The sequence below is a fragment of the Loxodonta africana genome, chromosome 1 (assembly GCF_030014295.1).
Source record: "Loxodonta africana isolate mLoxAfr1 chromosome 1, mLoxAfr1.hap2, whole genome shotgun sequence".
NCBI classification, from domain to species: Eukaryota; Metazoa; Chordata; class Mammalia; order Proboscidea; family Elephantidae; genus Loxodonta; species Loxodonta africana.
The window spans coordinates 42233455-42253953 of NC_087342.1; the positions used below are offsets into that span (position 1 = coordinate 42233455).

Sequence of the window (20499 nt, forward strand, 5' to 3'; positions counted from 1 at the left end):
GCGGGAATGGAGGGGCCGCAGGCGGTCACGGGCGGGGACGTGTCCCTGCACAACTTCAGCGCAAGGCTGTGGGAGCAACTCGTCCACTTTCACGTCATGCGGCTGACGGACTCGCTTTTCCTGTGGGTTGGGGCCACGCCGCACTTGCGCAACCTCGCCGTCGCCATGTGCAACCGCTACGTGAGTGCGAGCGGAGGGGCGGGGTCGGGGGGACGAGGGGCCGCTGCGCGCTGGGCGTGGGGAGAGGCGTGGGGTCGTCGGGGGCTGGGCCGGCGGGGATGGGACAGCTGCGCGCTGGGCGGGGTGCGGGGATAGGGCCGGGGAGGCGGGGCCGCTGAGCGCCGGGTGGAGGTGGGGCGTGGATGGGGGTGGGGCCGACGTGGCGGGGCCGTTGCGCGCTGGGCGTGGGGAGGGGTGTGGGGCTGGCGGGGGGACGGGGCTTTGGGCGTGAAGGGTGTGGGGGGGGGTGCTGGAAGTAGGGGTGCGGGGCATGGGAGGGTATGCTGGGTGTGGAGAGAGGGGTGGGGTCGTGGGGGGCGGGGCCGGCGGGGGCGGGGCGCAGACAGGGGTAGGAGGACCCTCGGGTCTGGTGTCTGGGTGCGCGGGTACCCCTAAATTACTCCTACTACATCTTCTAGGTCCGCGGGGCCCTCGGGGCAGAAAGGCCCTCAGGAACTCTTGTGGTGCAGACTTAGGGAACCCCGGAGCAGACCCCCAGCCCCGTGGGCCATGGAGGCCGGCCGTGCCCCTCCCTGTGAGACAGTGGGAGGCCCTCTACCTTTCTGGCCGTCCCTGTGCTGGTTTCCTCACCTTCCATCCACATCTGTGTAGGTTGTTTGGAATGTCCCAGAGTTTTATCCTGCAATCTTTGGTCTTTTCTGGTCACTCGCTCGCTGGAGATGCTGCCTCTTAGGGCTCATACTATCTATATTTTGATTTAAACTTACATCTCCAGTACAGATCTATTTCCGGGAACTTCGGACTTGTGTGTTTTCACCGGAACATCTAACAGGCATCTCACACCTTCCACATTGAAGACCAGACTCTGGGTATTTCCCCCGAAAACCGGTCCATCCCACAGCCATCCCCCTCTCGGGGTGCTCAGGGTAAAAACCTGGCAGTCGTCCTTCAGCCCTCTTGCTTATACATTCCATCTTCCAAATGTTGGTGAATTCATAAGCACTGTGGTCAGTCAGAGGTCCCCGGGTGGTGCAAAGTGTTTGTGCTGAACTACTAACCTAAAGGTTGGAAGTTTTAATCCACCCAGTGACGCTGCAGAAGACAGACCTGGTGTTCTGCCTCCATAAAGCTAAGAAAACCCTATGGAGCAGTTCTACTGTGTAACACATTGAGTTGCCATGAGTTGGAATTGACTCCACAGCAGTGGGCTTGGTTGTCAGTCAAAACATCTAGAATCCAACCATCCATCACCTCCTTCACTTCTCCCACCCTGAGCCAAGCCTCCATCATCATGGCTCCATTCCTTGCTTCCACCTTTGCTGCCTCATAGCCAGTTCTCCGCAGGACAGCAGATGGTAGTTTTAAGACTGAAGTCAGATATTTTCACTGCTCTCCTCAGAACCTTTCAAGAGCAAAGGCAGGGTGCAATCCAGAGACTATCTCAAGGCTCTACATGACCTGGCTCCCTGTTGCCCCGCAACTCTCATCTTCTTCCACACACTCTGACGTCCTTGCTCTTTTACCATGTCCAGCATGCTCCATTCGCTGTCCCCTCTGCAGTGTGTTGTCTGTCTCCCCGACTAGAATACATGTGCCGGTGACTGTGAGGTTTGCCTGTGTTGGTTTTGTATTCCCAGAGCCTGACACATGGAAGCTGCTCATGAAATACTTGTTGGAAGAGTGAATGAATGAGGCTCCATATCCCTTGGTTGTCCATGGTTTATGGGGGGAGACTACCAGTACCCCAAAGCCAGTGAGGAAGTAGGATTGTAATCTCTGAGGGGTCACGAGGGGCAGTGGGAAATGAGAGGAGTGAGCCTTTCTATCTGCAGGACAGTACCCCTGGACAGGACCCAAGAAAGTTTCCAGAAGGAGACAGCATCTAAATTGGGATACTATATCCCTCTTTTACCCTGGTGGCGTAGTGGTTAAGAGCTATGGCTGCTAACCAGAAGGTTGGCAGTTTGAATCTACCAGGTGCTCCTTGGAAACTATGGGGGCAGTTCTACTCTGTCCTGTAGGGTTGCTATGAGTCAGAATCAGCTCGACAACAACGGGTTGTTTTTCTTTGGTTTTTCCTCTCCTGTGTGTTTTTTTTACCTCTGTTTCTGGTGGGTACTGGCAGGTGGGCCTTTGGGCATGTGGCAATTCCAGGTTTTCTTTTAATTCAAGGAGTCATTGGGTCTAGGAGGTCTGGGCAGTGATGGGCAGGGTTGTGGATTTGGAGGTGTGGTATCCACCTTACATTTTTTTCTAGTCCTGAGGCTTTAGTAATAAACAGCAGGCGAGGCCATAGGCCATATGAGGCCATCTGGGAGCCCAGGGCCGCAGGACTGTAAGGTCAGATATTGCTTACTCGAACCCAGTTTCAGATTCTTTGTGTCCCTTTGTGCAGTTCTGGTTTGGGGGGCAATAAGTAATGGCTCCTCCTGCTTTGGTGGTCTGATCACTTGGTAGTCATAGCTACCAGTAGTCTGTATTCCCAGCTGGAAGTTTAAAGTCCTCAAGGGTGAGGCGGGAAAAGGGACAGGCCTCAGTTAGTAGACCTGTCAGAGGTCCATATCCACTGACTGGTAACATTGCATGCCTGGACATCCATGTGCACGTATCCGTTTGTATCCATGCTTTAAGGTCTTTTGAGTATACACCTAGGAGTAGAATTGCTGGTCCCTGTGGTGATTCTCTGTTTAACTCTTGGAGGAACTGCCAAACTTTTCCACAGTGGCTGCGGTATTTTATAGTTCCACCCGCAGTGCACAGGGGTTCCAGTTTCTCCACATCCTCACCAACACTTGTTAGCTTCCATTTTTCTGATAATAGCAATTGTAGTGGATATGAAGTGGTTTTGATTTGCATTTGATTTGCATTTCCCTAATGACTAATGATGTTGAGCATCTTTTTGTGTGCTTTTTGGCCATTTGTATATCTTTTTTTGTGAAATGTCTATCCAAGTCCTTTGCCTATTTTTCGGTTGGGTTGTTTGTCTTTTTGTTGTTGAGTTGTAGTTTTTTTAATTATTGTAAACAGTATTTATTTATTGTTGTTGAGAATATACATGGCAGACTATACACCAGTTCAGCAATTTTTACATGTACAATTCAGTGACATTGATTCCATTCTTTGAGTTGTGCAGCCATTCTCACCCTCCTTTTTTGAATTGTTCCTCCCTCATTAACATAAACTCATTGCTTTCTAAGTTGTCTGTCTAATCTTTTCAGTTGCTGTTGTCAGTTTGACCCCATGTAGGTAATTCTTGAAAGAGCACAGTGCTCAAGGTAGACATTCTTTACTAATTAAGCTAAACTATTGTTTGGTTTTAATACGACTTCAGGGGGTATTTTTGGTTTAAGGTTTAAAGATTATCTCAGGGCAGTAGTTTTGGGGGTTTATCAGCCCTCATGACTCCAGAAAATATGGATTCCATGATAATTTGGAATTCTGGTCTGTATTTTCCCCCCTTTGATCAGGACTCTTTTATAAAATGAGTTCTAGTTTTTTAGTATATTCTCAGTATTAAGCACTTATTAGATACATGATTTCTGTATATTTCCTGTAAGTTTTTCGTTGTCTTTTCATTTTCTTAATAAAGTTCTTTGGTGCACAGAAGTTTTTTGTTTTGATGAAGTCCAATTTATCTATTTTTTTCTTTTGTTGTTCGTGCTTTTGGTGTTGTAGCTAAGAATCTGTTCCCAAAGTCCTGAAGATTTATCCCTGTTTTCTTCTAAGAGTTTTGTATTTTAGCTCTCACATTTAGGCCATTGATCCATTTTGAGTTAATTTTTGTATATGTTGTGAGATGTGAGTCCAACTCCATTCTCTTGCATGTGGAAATCTAGTTCTCCCAGCACCATTTGTTGAAGAGTCTGCTCTTTTCCCTTAGAAAACAGTGGACTTGGCGTCATTGCTGCAATCGGTTGACCATAGATGTATGTGTTTATTTCTGCACTCTCAGTTCTATTACGTTGGTCTAGATGTCTGTCCTTATACCAGTACCAGACATTTTTGATTACCATAGCTTTGTACTAAGGTCTGTAGGTGGCACAACATTCTGCCCTTGGCTCCTAACCAAAAGGTTGGCAGTTTGAACCTACCCAGCAGTACTGTGGGAGAAAAGGCCTTGCGATCTGCTTCTGTTACGATTACAGCCAAGAAAACCCTATGGAGCAGTTTTATTCTGTGTCACCATGAATCGGAGCTTGGTGAAAGTGAAGAGGATTTGAAGCACTTACTGATGAAGATCAAAGACCACAGCCTTCAGTATGGATTACACCTCAACATAAAGTAAACAAAAATCCTCACAACTGGGCCTATAAGCAACATCATGATAAATGGAGAAAAGATTGAGGTTGTCAAGATTTCACTTTACTTGAACCCACAGTCAACACCCACGGAAACAGCAGTCAAGAAATCAAAAGACGCATTGTATTGGGCAAAGCTGCTGCAAAAGACCTCTTTAAAGTGTTGAAAGACAAAGATGTCACCTTGAGGACTAAAAGTGCACCTGACCCAAGCCTTGGTGTTTTTAATCACCTCGTATGATTTTATGCATGTGAAAGCTGGACAGTGAATAAGGAAGACCTTAGAAGAATTGTGGTGTTGGTGAAGAATACTGAATATCCCGTGGACTGCTAAAAGAACAAACAAATCTATCTTGGAAGAAGTACAACCAGAATGCTCCTTAGAAGAAAAGATGGCGAGACTATGTCTCACATACTTTGCACATGTTATCAGGAGGGATCAGTCCCTGGAGGACATCATGCTTGGTAAAGTAGAGGGTCAGCAAAAAAGAGGAAGACCCTCAACGAGATGGATTAACACAGTGGCTGCAACAATGGACTCAAGCATGGCAACAATTGTGAGGATGGCGCAGGACCTGGCAACGTATCATTCTGTTGTACATGGGGTCGCTATGAGTCGGAACTGACTTGACAGCATATAACAACATGAGTTGGAATCAACTCGGTGGCAACTAACAACAAAAACAGCTTTGTAGTAAGTTTTGAAATTGGTAAGTGTGTTGTCCTTCTACCTCGTTCTTCCTTTTCAAGATTGCATCCCCTGTCTGGGGCCCCATACACTTCCATATGACTTTAAGGTTTGGCTGTTTCATTTTTGCAAAGAAGGCTGTTGGGATTTTGATAGGGATTTGTTTAATTTGTAGATTACTTTGGGTAGAATTGACATCTTAACAATATTACAGTATTTTTACAGAAACAATGCAGGTGTTAATCTGTTTCTTGCAAACCATGCAAACTCCCCTGCGCGTTATTTTCATAAGCGCGCTATACTAATATTTTTTATGTGTTGCTGACTTCAATTTTTTTTCTATCCGATGGCTTTAATGTTACTGGGATAAAGCTCACCTCATGGAAACTTCATTGAAGGTAGGTATTTTCCTAAACCAAGTGCAATCAACGGTGAACCAAACTGGCTCGTGATAGAAATGGGACACCACGTTGAAGTCAAAGAGTATGAATGCATGAAGAGCTAGAAATTGGTGAGTAAGAGAAATGGTCCTAGGCCTAAACAACAAGATGTTTATATTTTATTGCTGTTGTAAATCTTAAAATGAAACATAAGTTTTGATAATAAACATCTTTGAAATCAACAAATAAAAATCGCCAGAAGAAATTGTTTTCATCTTAAGATAGGCCATTCTAGTTTATCATCTTCATCATCGTCATCTGACTCTTAGAACCCTTTGAAGTGCGATCCTTTGTCGCTATCATCATTGAAATATCTCAGAGCTGCCGCAGATGCTCTTTTATGACCTCTGAACTGTTGTCATCATCACTGCCTTTGGCATCTTCATCTTTGTCATCGGTATCCTGCTGGTAAACAATCCCAACCTTTCTGAATCTGTTGTGGATGGTTTCTAGGGTTATTTTCCCCCCAAGCAGAAGCCACCTACTTGCAGACTTCTATAAACATCGCCTGCTGTAGTCATCCTAATGGTGTAAATTCATGCATCCCATACTGTTCATTCATCCCCCTCTCTTCTCCTGAGAACGGATGATTGACCGATATACCTAGCAACTGCAGCTTGCAGGTAAGGCCACCAGGTACGACTGCTGTATGGGCACCAATTGAGTTACTATAATTTTGAAAATTTTTTAATTGGTGAGCAGCCACGGCGTCAGAATTTAATAAAGACTTCTTCAAAAAGAATCCCCCCCACCTGGCCCGGTAACATTTATCTACCCATACCTTCATAACACCACAGTTTTTCCACTCCTTATTACAGTGAACAACCACAATGGGGGGCAGTTTTTCATGGGGCTTGGTAACTCTCTTGAAAATCGCCATCAGCTTTAATTTTACCTCACTCACAGTGCAACCAAGGAGTACGGTAACGCCAGCCCTTTCATGCCCTGTGGCCACAGTTTTTGTACCTGAAGCAGCACAATCCTGGTGGCTGGAAATGTTGAAAGACATTGGAACCTCATCTGTATTAATTATATCCATCGCAGAGATACCAAGCTCAGAGATTTCTTTGGTGATGAATTCATGGAAGTTGACCATCCTTTGTTCCCAGTCATCCAGAAGTTGCTGGCCTGCAGTGGTTCTCATTCTCATAGAAAGGCCATTCCTTTTCATGAATTTTTTTTTAAGTGAAACCTGCCTTGAAATCTGGGATTCCTCTTTCATTTGCCAGAAGCTTCACTTTGATCTGAATTGTGACAGTAGAGACAGATTAATTTTGTTCCCTTCGAGAAACTATCCACTCTTTCAAGTTGTTCTCTAACTCAGGCCATTTTGCCTTAGGCCCACCATGTGCGTGTTTTTGTGGATTCATTTTCTCCAGCTCCTTTTTCTCCTTTCTCCATTTGCAAATGGACGACTCTCCAGCCTTGAACTCTCACCGCTCTTCTGTTGCCTGTTTTTTCTGCCCTGGCAACCACCTTCAGTTTGAAGTCAGCAGTGTAGGACTTACGTTTAATTCCTGTCACAGCCCTGTAGGGTTATAAGATTTAGATTTATACACTGAAAAAATGTGCACAATATAATCGATAACTGGCTGGTTCTAGTAAATAGATCGCGAATCTCAATGTGAGGTGTACAAGAAGTCTTTATATGCTCGCAAGCATATGGCTAAGGTGACTTAGGATCATTGATCAAAGATACTGGCTCTAATAAGACATGATTAGACTACGAAATAAGCAGACCTTCTGTAGCTTAGGAGCCCTGGTAGCATTGTGGTTAAGAGCTCGGCTGGTAACGAAAAGGCTGGCAGTTTGAATCCACCAACTGCTCCTTGGAAACTATGGGGCAGTTCTACTTTGTCTTATAGGGTCGCATGAGTCGGAATCAACTCGACGGCAACAGGTTTGTTTTTTTTAAATAATAGCTTAATATTTTCATTTAATATGATCCAATAAGTTTTTTGCATTCATCTGTTGAGCCAACAGTGGTCATGTATCAGTTTTGTTTTGTTTACTTCTGTTAAAAGCCAGAGTCAGAAGATGACTGTGGTGATTATGTCAATGCAGATTGAACTGAGATTCCTGTTGATAGCTACTGGATGTCATTTATGCCAGCACAGGCTTCTTCGATTCTAATTGATAGCACGTGATTTATAGACAGGCTTCGGTAGGTTCAAGATTCCGATGGATGACTCAAAAGCGACAGGGATATGATTATCAAGTTAATAGAAACAAACACACAGCTTCAATTGTTTATTTTCCTATTACCAGGGAACTACAAATCTCAATATATGACTTTTTGACATGGCTCATGCTTTTATTATACAAATACGATCGAAAGTAACATTTTTGTAATGGGGTGAATGAGGCCGAAATTTGTTCTGGAATGTCTCGAGACATGGCGGTATAGACCTGGGCACGCTATGCTAGAACTTTGTTACATAATTTCGTCATGTCTGCATGTTACGTGTATATATATTTTGTGAAAAATATGGTAAGTGTAATCTGTGAACATGGAATGTCCTTCTATTTGTTTAGTATCTTATGCTTTTTGGTCGTCTCTTACAGCCTTTTACCAATTCTGTCGTTGCTTTCACCTGTAGGAGACAAGGAGTCCACTCTGACTGTGCTGTCTTGGCTCTGCACACATGCAGTGTTTGCTTAGCTCAGCTGTGGACCTGGAAGGTGGAAGGAAGGCACTAAACCCCAGAGCCTCCCCCTCTTTCTCTAGCTGTGTCCCTCAAAAAACCGCTATCACTTTCTAAGACACCTCAACCTCTTAGCGAGGCTTTTTCTTCTGGAAATCTGCTATTTTAATAAAGGAAGCTTTGGCCATATTATGAGTTTGTTGGTTTTTCCCTTAAGCTTGTTAGTTGCTCTCAAGTCAATTCCAACTCGTGGCGACCCCGTTTGTGTCACAGTAGAACTGTGTTCCATAGAGTTTTCAAAACTGACCTTTTGGAAGCAGAGCACAAGGCCTCTTTTCCAAGGTACCTTTGGGTGGGTTTGAACAGCCAGCCTTTCAGCTAGTAGTTGAGCACTTAACTGTGTGTGCCACCCAGGAACTACTTTCTTTTAAGCTGGGCCTTTTTAATGCCTAGGGAGGTTACTTCCAAAGTCATTGGACGTAAGATCACTTCCAGATTTCACAAGGGCCATATTTATTTATTTTCACATTATTTATATTGTTCCTTTAGTTTTATTGCTTTTTATTTGAAACAAGTACTGACTAAGCATATTCAGAAGTTTTATTTTCATGATGTGGATGCCGGTGGCTAGTGTCCTTCCCCAAAGCCACAGGGCCTTTGTTTAACTTGCAGAAACGAGAGGAGCCTTTGGGAATGGAGCTGGGTCTAGTGGAGGCTGCTTTCCTACCAGCCTCTGCCTCTCAGCTGGGGGAGCTCTGGGGGAGGAGGGCCCGAAACTCTTGGCACCTAGGCTCTGGGATTAGCTTCTTTCTTGCTGCGGCCTTAACCCTCCTGGTTGTAACGTTGCCCCTTGAGCATGCTTTGAGTTTCTTACACTAAAACAAGTGCCCTGTCAGGTGAGTCCTAGTCCTCATGAACAGTACTGTGGGTGGACTGCAAGTGTTTTCTCTGTAGAGTATGCCCACTCTGGTGACTTCATCTGCTTCAGGGGTTAAGCCTGCTTGTCCATTGACACAGTACAAGCCTTCCTTCTCTTGGAAAATGTGTTCTGATGCAGCGGAACTCAGCACCATCCCCTCGGGAAGCATCCCAGCAGTAGACGCCTGGCAGCCTGCTCAGGGGAGTAGTAGTAATGTGTTCCCTGCTGTGTTTTTAATTTTGTTGTGCTTTAGGTGAAAGTTTATGGTACAAATTAGTTTCTTATTCAAAAATTTATGCACAAATTGTTTTGTGACATTGGTTGCAATCCCCTCAGTGTGTCATCACTTTCTGCCTTTCTACCCTGTGTTCATTCATCCAGTTTTCCTGTCCCTTCCTGCCTTCTTGTCTTTGTTTGGGGCAGGTATTGCCCATTTGGTCTTGTATACTTGTTTGAACTAAAAAGCACATTCCCCATGTGTGTTATTGTTTTATAGACCTGTCTAATCTTTGGCTGAAAAGTGGACTTCAGGAGTGGCTTTAATTCTGGGTTAGCATGGTGTCCGAGGGCCATAGTCTCGGGGGTTCCTCCAGTCTTTGTCAGACCAGTAAGTCTGGTCTCTTTTTGTTTGGTGAATTTGAATTTTGTTCTACATTTTTCTTCTGCTCTCTCTGGGACCCTCTATTGCGATATGTGTCAGGGTGGTTGGTGGTGGTATCTGGGCACCATCTAGTTCTTCTGGGCTCAGGCTGGTGGAGGCTGTGGTTCATATGGTCCATTAGTCCTTTGGACTAATATTTTCCTTGTATCTTTGGCTTCGTTCATTCTCCTTTGCCCCAGATGGGATGGGACCAAAAGACGTATCTTAGATGGCTGCTTGCAAGCTTTTAAGCCCCCAGTTGCTACTCGTTGAAGTAGGATATAGAACACCTTCTTTATAAACAATGATATGCCAGTTAACCTAGATGTCCCCTGAGACCGTGGTCCCCAACCCTCAGCCCCAACAACTTGGTCCCTCAGGCTGTTTGGATGTGTCTAGAAGATTCTATGACTTTACCTTGGTCAAGTTGTGCTGACTTCCCCTATATTGTGTGTTGTCTTTCCCATCACCAAAGTTAACACTTGTTTGCTATCTAGTTAGTGATTTATCCTCCCCATCCCTCCGCTCCCTTGTAACCATCAAAGATTTTTTTTTCTTCTCTGTTTTGTTTTTAGGACTCCATTCCAGTGTCCACTTCCCTCCTTGGAGACACTTCCGACACAACGTCCACTGGCCTGGCCCAGCGCCTAGGTACGTACTGGCAGGTCTGGGGCTGCCACGCACGTGTGTTTGTTTCCTATGAGCCCAGTCCTGTGGGCTCTGTGTAATGAAACCTAAAGCAAACCACTTAGAAGTAAAGAACCTGTATTAAGAGCAAATTCAGGTCGTTGTCCACTAGGTAAATGCGGACGTGTATGTTGGATCTTTGTTAGCGGGACATGTTGTATTCACTGCTACTATCCCGTCTGCTGAGGCTGCCACATCCAGGAAATGAAAGACAAATCTGTTTCGTTTTCTCCCATGAGTGCATTTGTCTCCTCACACTCAGGAATGTTGTGGAGCTAGGAGGAGAGTAGGTGATGCCACAGTGCCTAGTGGGCGGGGGCTCAAGGTTACCTCCCAGGACCTTGTGGGGATGCGGCGGAGCCCATGGAGAAGGTGCCATTGCTGGACAGAAGGGTTGCCTTTGCCTCTTAGTGCACTGCTCATTGGGGCTGGAGAGGAGTAGGCGGCTTGGCTGATGGGTGAGTGTGGAGTGGGCAGGAACACAAAGCATGAGAGAGGGAAGGCACATCCCTTTACACACTTCTTCTGTACATACCGGACAGTCAGGTGAGAAGATGCATGCCTGCTAACCCCAGCGTGAGTGTCCCTGGTCACTAGGCAGTCACGACTCCCAGAAACCACCAGCATGGGGGTGCCTCCTCTTCCTCTGGGGCCCTTTCTGAGTCCCCAGTCACCTCAGCTCTCACCCAGTGACCAAGCCCCCACTATTCCTGGTGCGAGGGTATCCAGGGGACTGAGCCTAGACCCTCGTTTGGAGAAACTTATGTTGTAGGGCAACATAGAAATGTCATATTCATAAAAATAAGGATATCTATTGAGGGGTTGCTATGTGCCAAGCACCGCATTACACACTTCCTATGGATTACTGAAGTCTTCGCCAAGTCTAAGAGGCATTCTTCCCTGTCCTGTAGGGTTGCAATGAGTCAGAATCAACGCCATGGCAATGGGTTTGGGTTTTTGGAGCCCTAGTGGTGGAGTGGTTAAGAGCTCAGTTGTGAAGCAAAAGGTCAGCCGTTCAAATCTACCAGCCGCTCCTTGGAAACCCTATGGGGCAGTTCTACTCTGCCCCGTAGGGTTGCTATGAGTTGGAATTGACTGAACGGCAACAGGTTAGGTTTTTTTTTTTTTAAATACCTATTTTACAGACATGGAATTGTCAGTACCCAGCATAAGATCTGACATATGGTGGGTGTGAGCTCAACGAATGTGTATTGATTGGGCGAGTAAGTGCTAAAGAAGAGGGAGGAAATGGATTAGATGACTTTGAAGGCCTGTGTTTTCACAGCTGGGAATTGCTCTCCTGGAGCCAGTAAGCGTTAAGATGAAATGTTGGATCAGTGGTTTTACATTTGTTCATCAGACCATTTAACAGTTGCCTGTAATCGAATGAGCCCGTCATTTGTCCAAACTGGACACTGGCTAGTGTGAAAGGGGTGTCGGTAGTTCTCAAGCTGGGAGAGCAGGTGTGGACCAGGACTGTCTCGGGTAGGCTGGGATATGTGGTCCCCGACCTGGGATGAACTAGACACTATCCTGGCGCTGGGAAAACTCAGACAAGCCTCACTACATCCTATAAGGCCCCTGGTCTGCTGGAGGAGACAGTGGAGTACAGGTATATCTTGGAGATATTGCAGGTTCGGTCCCAGACCACTACAGTAAAGCGAGTCACAAATTTTTTCACCTCCAAGTGCCTATAAAGACTGTGTTTATGCTATACTGTAGTCTGTTAGGAGCCCTGGTGGCACAGTAGTTAAGACCTCATCTACTAACAAAAGGTCTGTAGTTTGATTCCACGAGCCACTCCTTGGAAACCCTATGGGGCAGTTCTGCTCTGTCCTGTAGGTCACTATAAATCAGAATTGACTCAACGGCAGTGGGCTTGGTTTGGTTATTGGTTTGGTAGTCTATTAAGTATGCAGTAGCATTATGTCTAAAAAAACAAATGTACATACCTTAATTAAAAAATTCTTCATTGCTAAAAAATGCTAACCATCATCTGAGCCTTCGGTGAGTCGTAATCTTTTTGCTGGTGAAAGGTCTTGCCTCGATGTTGATGGCTGCTGACTGATCAGGGTGGTGGTTGCTGAAGGTTGGGGTGGCTGTGGCAATTTCTTAAAATAAGACAATGGAGTTTGCTGCACTGATTGACTCTTCCTTTCAGCAAAGATTTCTCTGTGGCATATGATGCCGTTAGGTAGCATTTTACCCACAGTAGAACTTCTTTCAAAATTGGAGTCAGTCCTCTCAATCCCTGCCACTGCTTTGTCAACTAAGTGTATGTAATATTCTAAAACATTTCAGCAGTGTTCACAGCATCTTCACCAGGAGTAGATTCCATCTCAAGAAACCACTTTCTTTGCTCATTCATAAGAATCAAGGCTTCATCCGTTAGAATTTTATCATGAGATTGCAGCGATTCAGTCATATCTTCAGGCTCCACTTCTAGTTCTCTTGCTGTTTCCACCACATCTGCGGTTTCTTCCTCCACTGAAGTCTTGAACCCCTCAAAGTCATCCACGAGGGCTGGAATCAGCTTCTTCCAAACTCCTGTTAATGTTGGTATGTTGACCTCCTCCCATGAATCATGAATGTTCTTAAGGGCATCTAGAATGGTGAATCCTTTCCAGAAGGTTTTCAATTTATTTTGCCCAGATCCATCAGACCTCTCTAGCTATGAAAGTCTTAGGTGGCGTCTTCTTCCAATATAAGGCTGTTTTGTCTACATGGAAAATCTGTTTTTTAGTGTAGCCATCGTCATCAGTTATTTTAGCTAGATCTTCTGAATAGCTTGCTGCTTCACCTTGCACTTTCATGTTATGGAGACGGCTTCTTTCCTTAAACCTCATGAACCAACTTGTGCTATCTTTATACTTTTCTTCTGCAGCTTCCTCACCTCTAAGCCTTCATAGAATTGAAGAGAGTTAGGGCCTTGCTCTGGATTAGGTTTTGGCTTAAGGGAATGTTGTGGCTGATTTGACCCTCTATCCAGACCACTGAAACTTCCTCCATATCAGGAATAAGGCTGTTTTGCTTATCATTTGTGTGTTCACTGGAGTAGTGCTTTTAATTTCCTTCAAGAACTTTACCTTTGGATTCACAGCTTGCCTAACTTTTGGGCACAAGAGGGCTAGCTTTCAGCCTGTCTGGAGTTTCGACATGGCTTCCTCACTAAGCTTAATCATTTCTGGCTTTTGATTTAAAGTGAGAGAGAGACATGCGACTCTTTGACTCAAACACTTAAGAGGCCATCGTAGAGTTATTAATCAGCATAATTTCAATATTGTCTTGTCTCAGGGAATAGGGAGGCCCGAGGAAAGAAAGACGGGAAATGGCCTATTGGTGGAGCAGTCAAAATGTACACACAACATTTATCAATTAAGTTCACTGTCTTATATGGGTAGGGTTCATGGTGCCCCAAAACAATTACAATAGTAACCTCAAAGATCGGTGATCACAGATTCACCGTAACAGGTATAATAATAATGAAAAAGTATGAAATGTTGTGAGAATTACCAAAATGTGACACAGAGACAGGAAGTGAGCACATGCTGTTGGAAAAATGGTGCCCACAGACTTGCTGGATGCAGGGTTGCCACAAACATTCAATTTGTAAAAGACGCAGTATCCACCAAGTGCAATAAAGTGAAGCACAATAAAACGAGATACGCCTTTATTTGTAACGATGTAGGATATGGGCAGTAGTGGGGTGTCATGCGGGCACTGGGGAGGCAGGGAGTGGCCTGGGAGACCTTTGGAGAGGAGCTGAAGTTGGATCGGAGTCTTGGAGGGTTAGCAACAGCTTGCCTGTTAGGTTGAGGGGGTAGGAGGGACGCTCTCAGCAGAGGGGTGGCAGGAGTCCCCTGAAGCACTGGTGCGTGAGTGTTACTGCGGGAGAAGGCCGCTTCTCTTCTTCAAGTTCCAGTGCCTATGGTCTGCCGTAGATGTGTCCAAGGTGGGGCCACTGAGGCTGGAGAGGCTGAGACTGGTTGTCCGTTCCCAGGACAGGAGTGCTCTCATCTGTCCGATGGGGTGTCAGGCTGCCCTGTCATTTATGACCCACAGCCTCACACAGCTGAAGAGAGGCGTCTGAGATCCCGTGGTCTGCCTGTCCTCACTTGACAAACCAGGGTCGGGGCCCATAGAGGCTCCAAGCAATGGTGGGCCCAAGGGAACTGACCTGCGATGCCCAGGCCCTGCTCACCCACCTCCTGTGGTGCCAATGGTGACAACAGGAACGACAGGCTGGCCACATGATGGAGTCGGGTCCAGGCGTGTTCCTGTGGTAGCTCCCATGGTGGCTCCCAAGGTAGAGGAGCCATGTGCTGTGCTGCTCCTGGTGTGCCCTGCCTTGCCTCACCACTGTTGACAATGATAACGATGATGGGGATGAGATGATGAAGACCATGACTCACTAGTATCGGGGTGGTGGCAAGAGGGGTGGGTGCCTCTCCACAGGTGAGTGGAATTTCCTGCCTCTGCCTTAAGCCTGGGGTGAGGCCTGGCAGGAGGGTCCTTGTAGACTGTGAGGAGGTCACCTGCGCACAGCACAGTTGGTGTTTCAGCGCTTCAGGCTCATTGCCGGCTTGTCTTCAAAACCCAGTCCTGTCTTTCTGAAGCTAGGTTTTACAGTTGGACCAGTATGTCTCACCGGATTATTACTGGTTGTATAGAAAGGGGCTGATACATACATTCATCATCAAATTGAAAACTAAACGTTTGTGCGCATATATGTACTGTGTGTCTGTGTGTATGTACATATACACTGTCTGTACATGTGTACACTGTATATGTACATATATACTGCCTGTGTATATGTACATATACAGTGTGTCTGTATATGTACATATGTACAGTGTGTATTGTACATATATATATGCTGTCTCTATATGTACAAATACACCATGTATATGTACATGTGTACACTGTATATGTATGTATACACTGTGTGTCTCTGTATATGTACCTATACAATGTGTGTCTGTGTGTATATGTACACTGTATTGTACATATATACACTGTCTCTGTATATGTGCATTGTATATGTACATATACATTGTATCTCCTTATATATGTACATATACATTGCATCTCTGTGTACATATGCACACTGTATTGTACATATATACACTGTGTCTCTGTGTATATGTACATATACACTGTCTCTGCCTATATGTACATATGTACACTGTGTATATGTACATATATAGTGTCTCTGTATATATGTACATATATACAGTATGTGTACATATACATTGTCTATATGTACGTATACACTGTCTCTGTGTGTGTATATGTACACTGTGTCTTGTATATGTACATTTGTACACTGTATGTACATATACACACTATATGCACTGTGTATGTGTATACACTATATATACATGTATATACTATGTACATATATATGCTGTGTGTGTACTATATATGGTGTGTACATATGTAGTGTGTACATGTATACACTGCATATGTACTATGCATACTGTGCATACTTATATAGTGTGTACATATATACAGTGTACATATATATAATGTATACATGCATATTCTGTGTACAGTGTGTGTACATATACATGGTGTGAACATAGACTGTACAGTGTGTGTACATATATACAGTGTGTATACTATATGTATTATGTACGTGTAGTGTGTACATATATACTGTGTGTGTACATAGTGTGTACATACATACAGTGTGTACATTGTGTACCTACAGTGTGTGTATATATAGTGTGTACATGCATAGTGTGTGTACATACATATATGGTATACATATATACCATGTGTATACATACACTGCATACGTATACATATATACATATACATATACATATACATATACATATACATATACATATACATATACATATACATATATATGGTGTGTGTGTACGTATATACAGTGTGTGTGTGTGTACTACATATACTGTGTGTGTGTAAATGCATAGGGATGAAATCTCTGGGAGTGGCACTGAAGAACTTTAATATTTTATTTTAAATGCTTTTATATTTAACGTACTTTGTTATGAAGCAATTTAATGTTATCCATGCTTTTAAAAAGGTGAAAAAATGAAACCCTGTAAGTGTAGCAGTGGCTCTGAAACTTCCATGTTTGGGATCACCTGGAGGGCTTGTTAACCCAGATTGCTGGCCCCAGCCCCTGAGTGTTTGCAGGTCTGGGGAGGGCCTGAGAATTTGCATCTCTAACAAGTTCTAGACGATGCTGGTGCTGCCGGGGACCACACTTGTGACCCTCTAGAGACTAGGAGAGGGTCTAATGCTGTTAGTGTGCATCTGCAGCAGCTGTCTGTGGAGAGCCAAAAACTAGAGCATTTCCTCTCTCCCCTAACCTGGTCCTTTTCCCAGCGACCCTCTCACCTGTGTGTCAATGTATCGTCTCTTTGCAGCCAGGAAGACCAACAAACAGGTGTTTGTCAGCTATAATCTTCAGAATACAGACAGCAGCTTCTCATTACTTGTGGAAAACAGGATCAAAGAAGAAATGGACGCTTTTCCGGAGAAGTTCTAGCTGAGTTGGCAGAAGTGAGGATCTGTAACTTATGTATGATACCATTTTAAATAAATGTATTGAATTTCATGGTCCTCAAGTTATGTTTAAATTTTGTTTTTGAAGGTTAGTCTTTTAACTTCTTCTCCTCACCAGGGTTTGGGCCAAAGGCTCATACTGATCCGTATGGGAAAGGAGAAAAGCCAAATGAGCAGTAAACAGTCTTCCTTTGAGCGCTCGATGACAGAAGGGGTTAAACCAAAACCAAATCAAACCCAGTGCCATGGAGTCGATTCCAACTCATTGCGACCCTATAGGACAGAGTAGAACTGCCCCATAGAGTTTCCAAGGAGCGCATGGTGGATTCGAACTGCTGATCCTTTGGTTAGCAGCCATAGCACTTAACCACTATGCCACCAGGGTTTCCAGAAGGGGCTAGGATGAGGTTTTGTTGGGATTGAAGCTGGCTAATCCAATAATCTGAGAGTGTTTACATCAGCCCTGGCTGTTAATTGTGTACACTCCCAGTTAGAATTTCTAACACGTCCTGGGGGTGTGTTTTCCTAAGGCCTCTGTCTGCCGGCGAGTTGAGGCTCATCACTGCTCAGTGCTTCTCTCTGGCACCGGTCTCCCTGGACCTGGTTTGTGTCCTAGCTCCGTAGCTTACTCCATTTGTGGTCCTGTTTCCTAACCTTACGGCAGTGGGTTTTCCTAACCTTTGATGGGAATAACAGCACCCACCTTGCTGGCTTATTTTTAGGATTAAATATATGGAAATGCTCTGTAAACTAATCGCCATGACAATTAAGGTGCCCATTGTGGTTTTATTTGCTCACTTTTATGGAGCCAAACGTTCCTCCTGATACCTTTCAATTATCTTGCCTTTTCTTTTATACGAAGTCCCAAACCAATGCTTTGGTCATCTATAAATGGATTCCAGGCTACTAGTACCAGAGGCTGCACGTTTTCTTTCATGTCCCTTCCCCAGAGCGACATGTCAGGGGTCAGTGGCTCCTGACCTGGGGTCACAGAGGAGCTTTCACAGACTGTGGCTGCCTCGTCCCCCGACCCCCACCAGCCACAGGTCCCGGTTGGGCTCTAAGTGCGTGCAGGTTGAGAGTCGCTGGCAGGGTCCCTCTGTGGCTAGATGTGGGTCAGGGCCCTGTAGCTTATTTCATGCTGCAGCAGCAGTCTTGTGTTAGCCAGTGGTAGGTGCCCAGGTGGTGACAGGAGCTAGGCTGGAGGCGTTCAGAGGAGCGGGTGTGGGGTTTGAGAGGACACACCTTGTGCAGACTTCCACACGACTCAGAGGGCCTCGGCCAGAGCAAGCCTAACTTAGAAAGCACGGGGCCCGTCTAGGAATAAAAAGTAACACAACTTGGCTAGCAAGAGAAGAGTTTGATATAAATACTTTATTAAAGAAATATTGTTTTCTGGTTAAAAAATACGACATTAGAGAAGAGTTTTGGGTTATCTTTCCTCACAGGGTCACAGTGTCTCTTGCTGCCCCGACCTCTCTGGGAGCCCTCAGGCTGGATCCGCAGGACATAAATAACAAGAGAAAAATCCTCCTAAATCTACTGACGGCCACATGCTTCTCGGGTGGTCTGAGAATGGTACTAAGTAAACAGCTTGTGTTTAATCCAGTCTCTGCCTTTTAGGATGAGGACAGTCCACACAAAGTGAGAGGCACTCTGTCCCTCTCGGGGCTGCAGAGAAGACTGTTTACAGCAGGTTAAAGCAGTGACGCCAGGAGAGTGGAATCAACACGGAGGGTTTTATTACTCGTCGTCATGGTAGGATACGTCCTTCACTGGATGCCGCCAGATGAGGTAGGGAAGACATTCCAGAGGAAATTGGTTAATGGGGCAATGTTTTTATTTCTGTACACATACATACAAGTTTTCCCCAAGGTACAACACGTATGACATGCAAACATGTAGCTTTGCAGACAGCTCTCAACCCGACTGAGGCTTGTGCTGAATGAGCCCCAGCAGACCTGTGGCCACCACACAGACAGCAACACAGTTCTCGGGGAAGCCTTGGCAGGAGCGGGGTACAGGATGGGGGGGAGGGGAGCATTCTCCACTAGACAGAATGCACTACTACCTTCCCAAAACATGGCAACAATACATTAACATGAGGGTTTGTTTTTGAAAAGAGGAAGGTGAGGTGATGGTAGGGTTGCAAAGTTCATTAACGGCCCTTCCAGTTAAGTGACTGCTTGTTTGGCTCTAGGAAGTGGTCATGTCAGATGCAGGGCTGCCAGGGCCAGTCAGTGCTGCCTTCTGTTCTGAGACCAGACCACTGACCAGCCCCTCTCCTCCAGTCGCCGATGGTTATGCTCTTTTAGAAAACAAGACATAAACTTTCCCCTGTCGTCCCTAGTGCTCATATTTAGGGTAGCTGATAGGGATTATTGACATTTGGAAAAGAACAAATGAAAGATCGAGCCCTGTCTTAGTTGTTCACATTTGTGCATAACTTTATGGAAAGGGGATTGAAGCTCCCTGATGGTTTAGGAGGTAGGGTACACAGAAAGGGGTGGGGGGGGAGGAGCTGGGAGTGCCTGTCTTGGGGTGTTTTCCCTGGGGGTGGAGGGCTGACCTGAAGTGGCAGGTGCCTGAGAAGGAACCAGGACTGCTGAGCTTCAAGCATAACTGGGTGTGGGCCAGCTCTGGGCAGGACAGGCAGGACCAGATGGGGCTTGACCTGTGTGGCCCCTGCTGTCTTGCTTGGGTGGCATGGGCTCTGCCCTCAGGGGAGCTTTCCTGCTTCAGCTGCATTTAGTAAAGGTGTCCTCAAGACTTCAGCTGCCCTCTGTGGAACCGGCCAGCAGAACAGCTCTGCCCCATCCTTGAGGCCCAGACTGGAGAGCTGTGGGGCCTCCTTCCTGAGATGCCACCTACCGGACAGTCAGTCTTAATAAAATCTGCAGACTTTGGTTAAAGGAGTGTTAACTTCCCTCTGTTCCAAGAGCCCAGACTCAAACCTAGCTTCCCTCCTAGTCCTCTGATGACTGGGTCCTGACTGCCAAAGTGCTTAGCTTGGTGTTTGTTGGATGGTTTCTACTGTCACCATCTGAGATGAAGATGGGAGATCTGAGGACGGAAGTTTTAAGTGCTGTGCCTTGCCACCACCTTCCTACAGGGCACTGGCAGCTTGCTCCAGCTTCAGTATGTTTCTTAAGAAGCTCTACACGGCCAGGCTGTGGGGTGCTCATGACTCCTGCTGTCTGAGTCTCCACAGCACAGTAAGTGGATCCTAAGATGTCCTGTGCTGAGGGTGCCTGGGTGTGGCTCCGTCTACCTGCCCAGCCACCACCTGGCTTGGCTGTGTATATGCCACGTGCTGCGTGAAGGAGTTTGCTGCCAGCTGGTTTTGTAGCAAGGACTCTAAAAAAGGCAGAAGGTATTTCACAAGTCTGGCATGCGAAGCTGCCCCACATCTAAGAAAGGCCTTTTTAAAGGTGAATGTGGACTAGCGTTGAAACACAG

At 45.7% G+C, this 20499-nt stretch overlaps 1 protein-coding gene across 3 annotated transcripts; it reads left to right on the forward strand.

The window, feature by feature from the left end:
• Nucleotides 1-6: 6 nt before the first annotated feature.
• Nucleotides 7-18775, forward strand: PSMG4 (proteasome assembly chaperone 4). 3 transcript variants are annotated; one of them, XM_064279950.1, is made up of 4 exons: nucleotides 7-180; nucleotides 10386-10461; nucleotides 16902-17037; nucleotides 18664-18775. In XM_064279950.1, exons 1-3 carry the CDS (start codon nucleotides 7-9, stop codon nucleotides 17021-17023), a joined length of 372 nt encoding a protein of 123 aa, XP_064136020.1. In that variant the 3' UTR covers nucleotides 17024-17037; nucleotides 18664-18775. The 3 variants fall into 3 exon arrangements, with proteins under 3 accessions (XP_064136020.1, XP_064136024.1, XP_064136015.1); XM_064279954.1 differs by lacking the exon at nucleotides 18664-18775 and adding an exon at nucleotides 18489-18597; XM_064279945.1 differs by lacking the exon at nucleotides 18664-18775 and having other exon boundaries at nucleotides 16902-17102.
• The last annotated feature ends 1724 nt before the right edge of the window (nucleotides 18776-20499 follow it).

What these genes read in the sequence shown, in the direction of transcription:
- PSMG4 (XM_064279950.1), top strand. Translation starts at nt 7, where the DNA reads ATGGAGGGGCCGCAGGCGGTCACGGGCGGGGACGTGTCCCTGCACAAC. An exon ending in TCGCCATGTGCAACCGCTAC is followed by an intron (nt 181 to 10,385) that starts GTGAGTGCGAGC and finishes TTTTGTTTTTAG; the next exon opens with GACTCCATTCCAGTGTCCAC. An exon ending in TGGCCTGGCCCAGCGCCTAG is followed by an intron (nt 10,462 to 16,901) that starts GTACGTACTGGC and finishes GTCTCTTTGCAG; the next exon opens with CCAGGAAGACCAACAAACAG.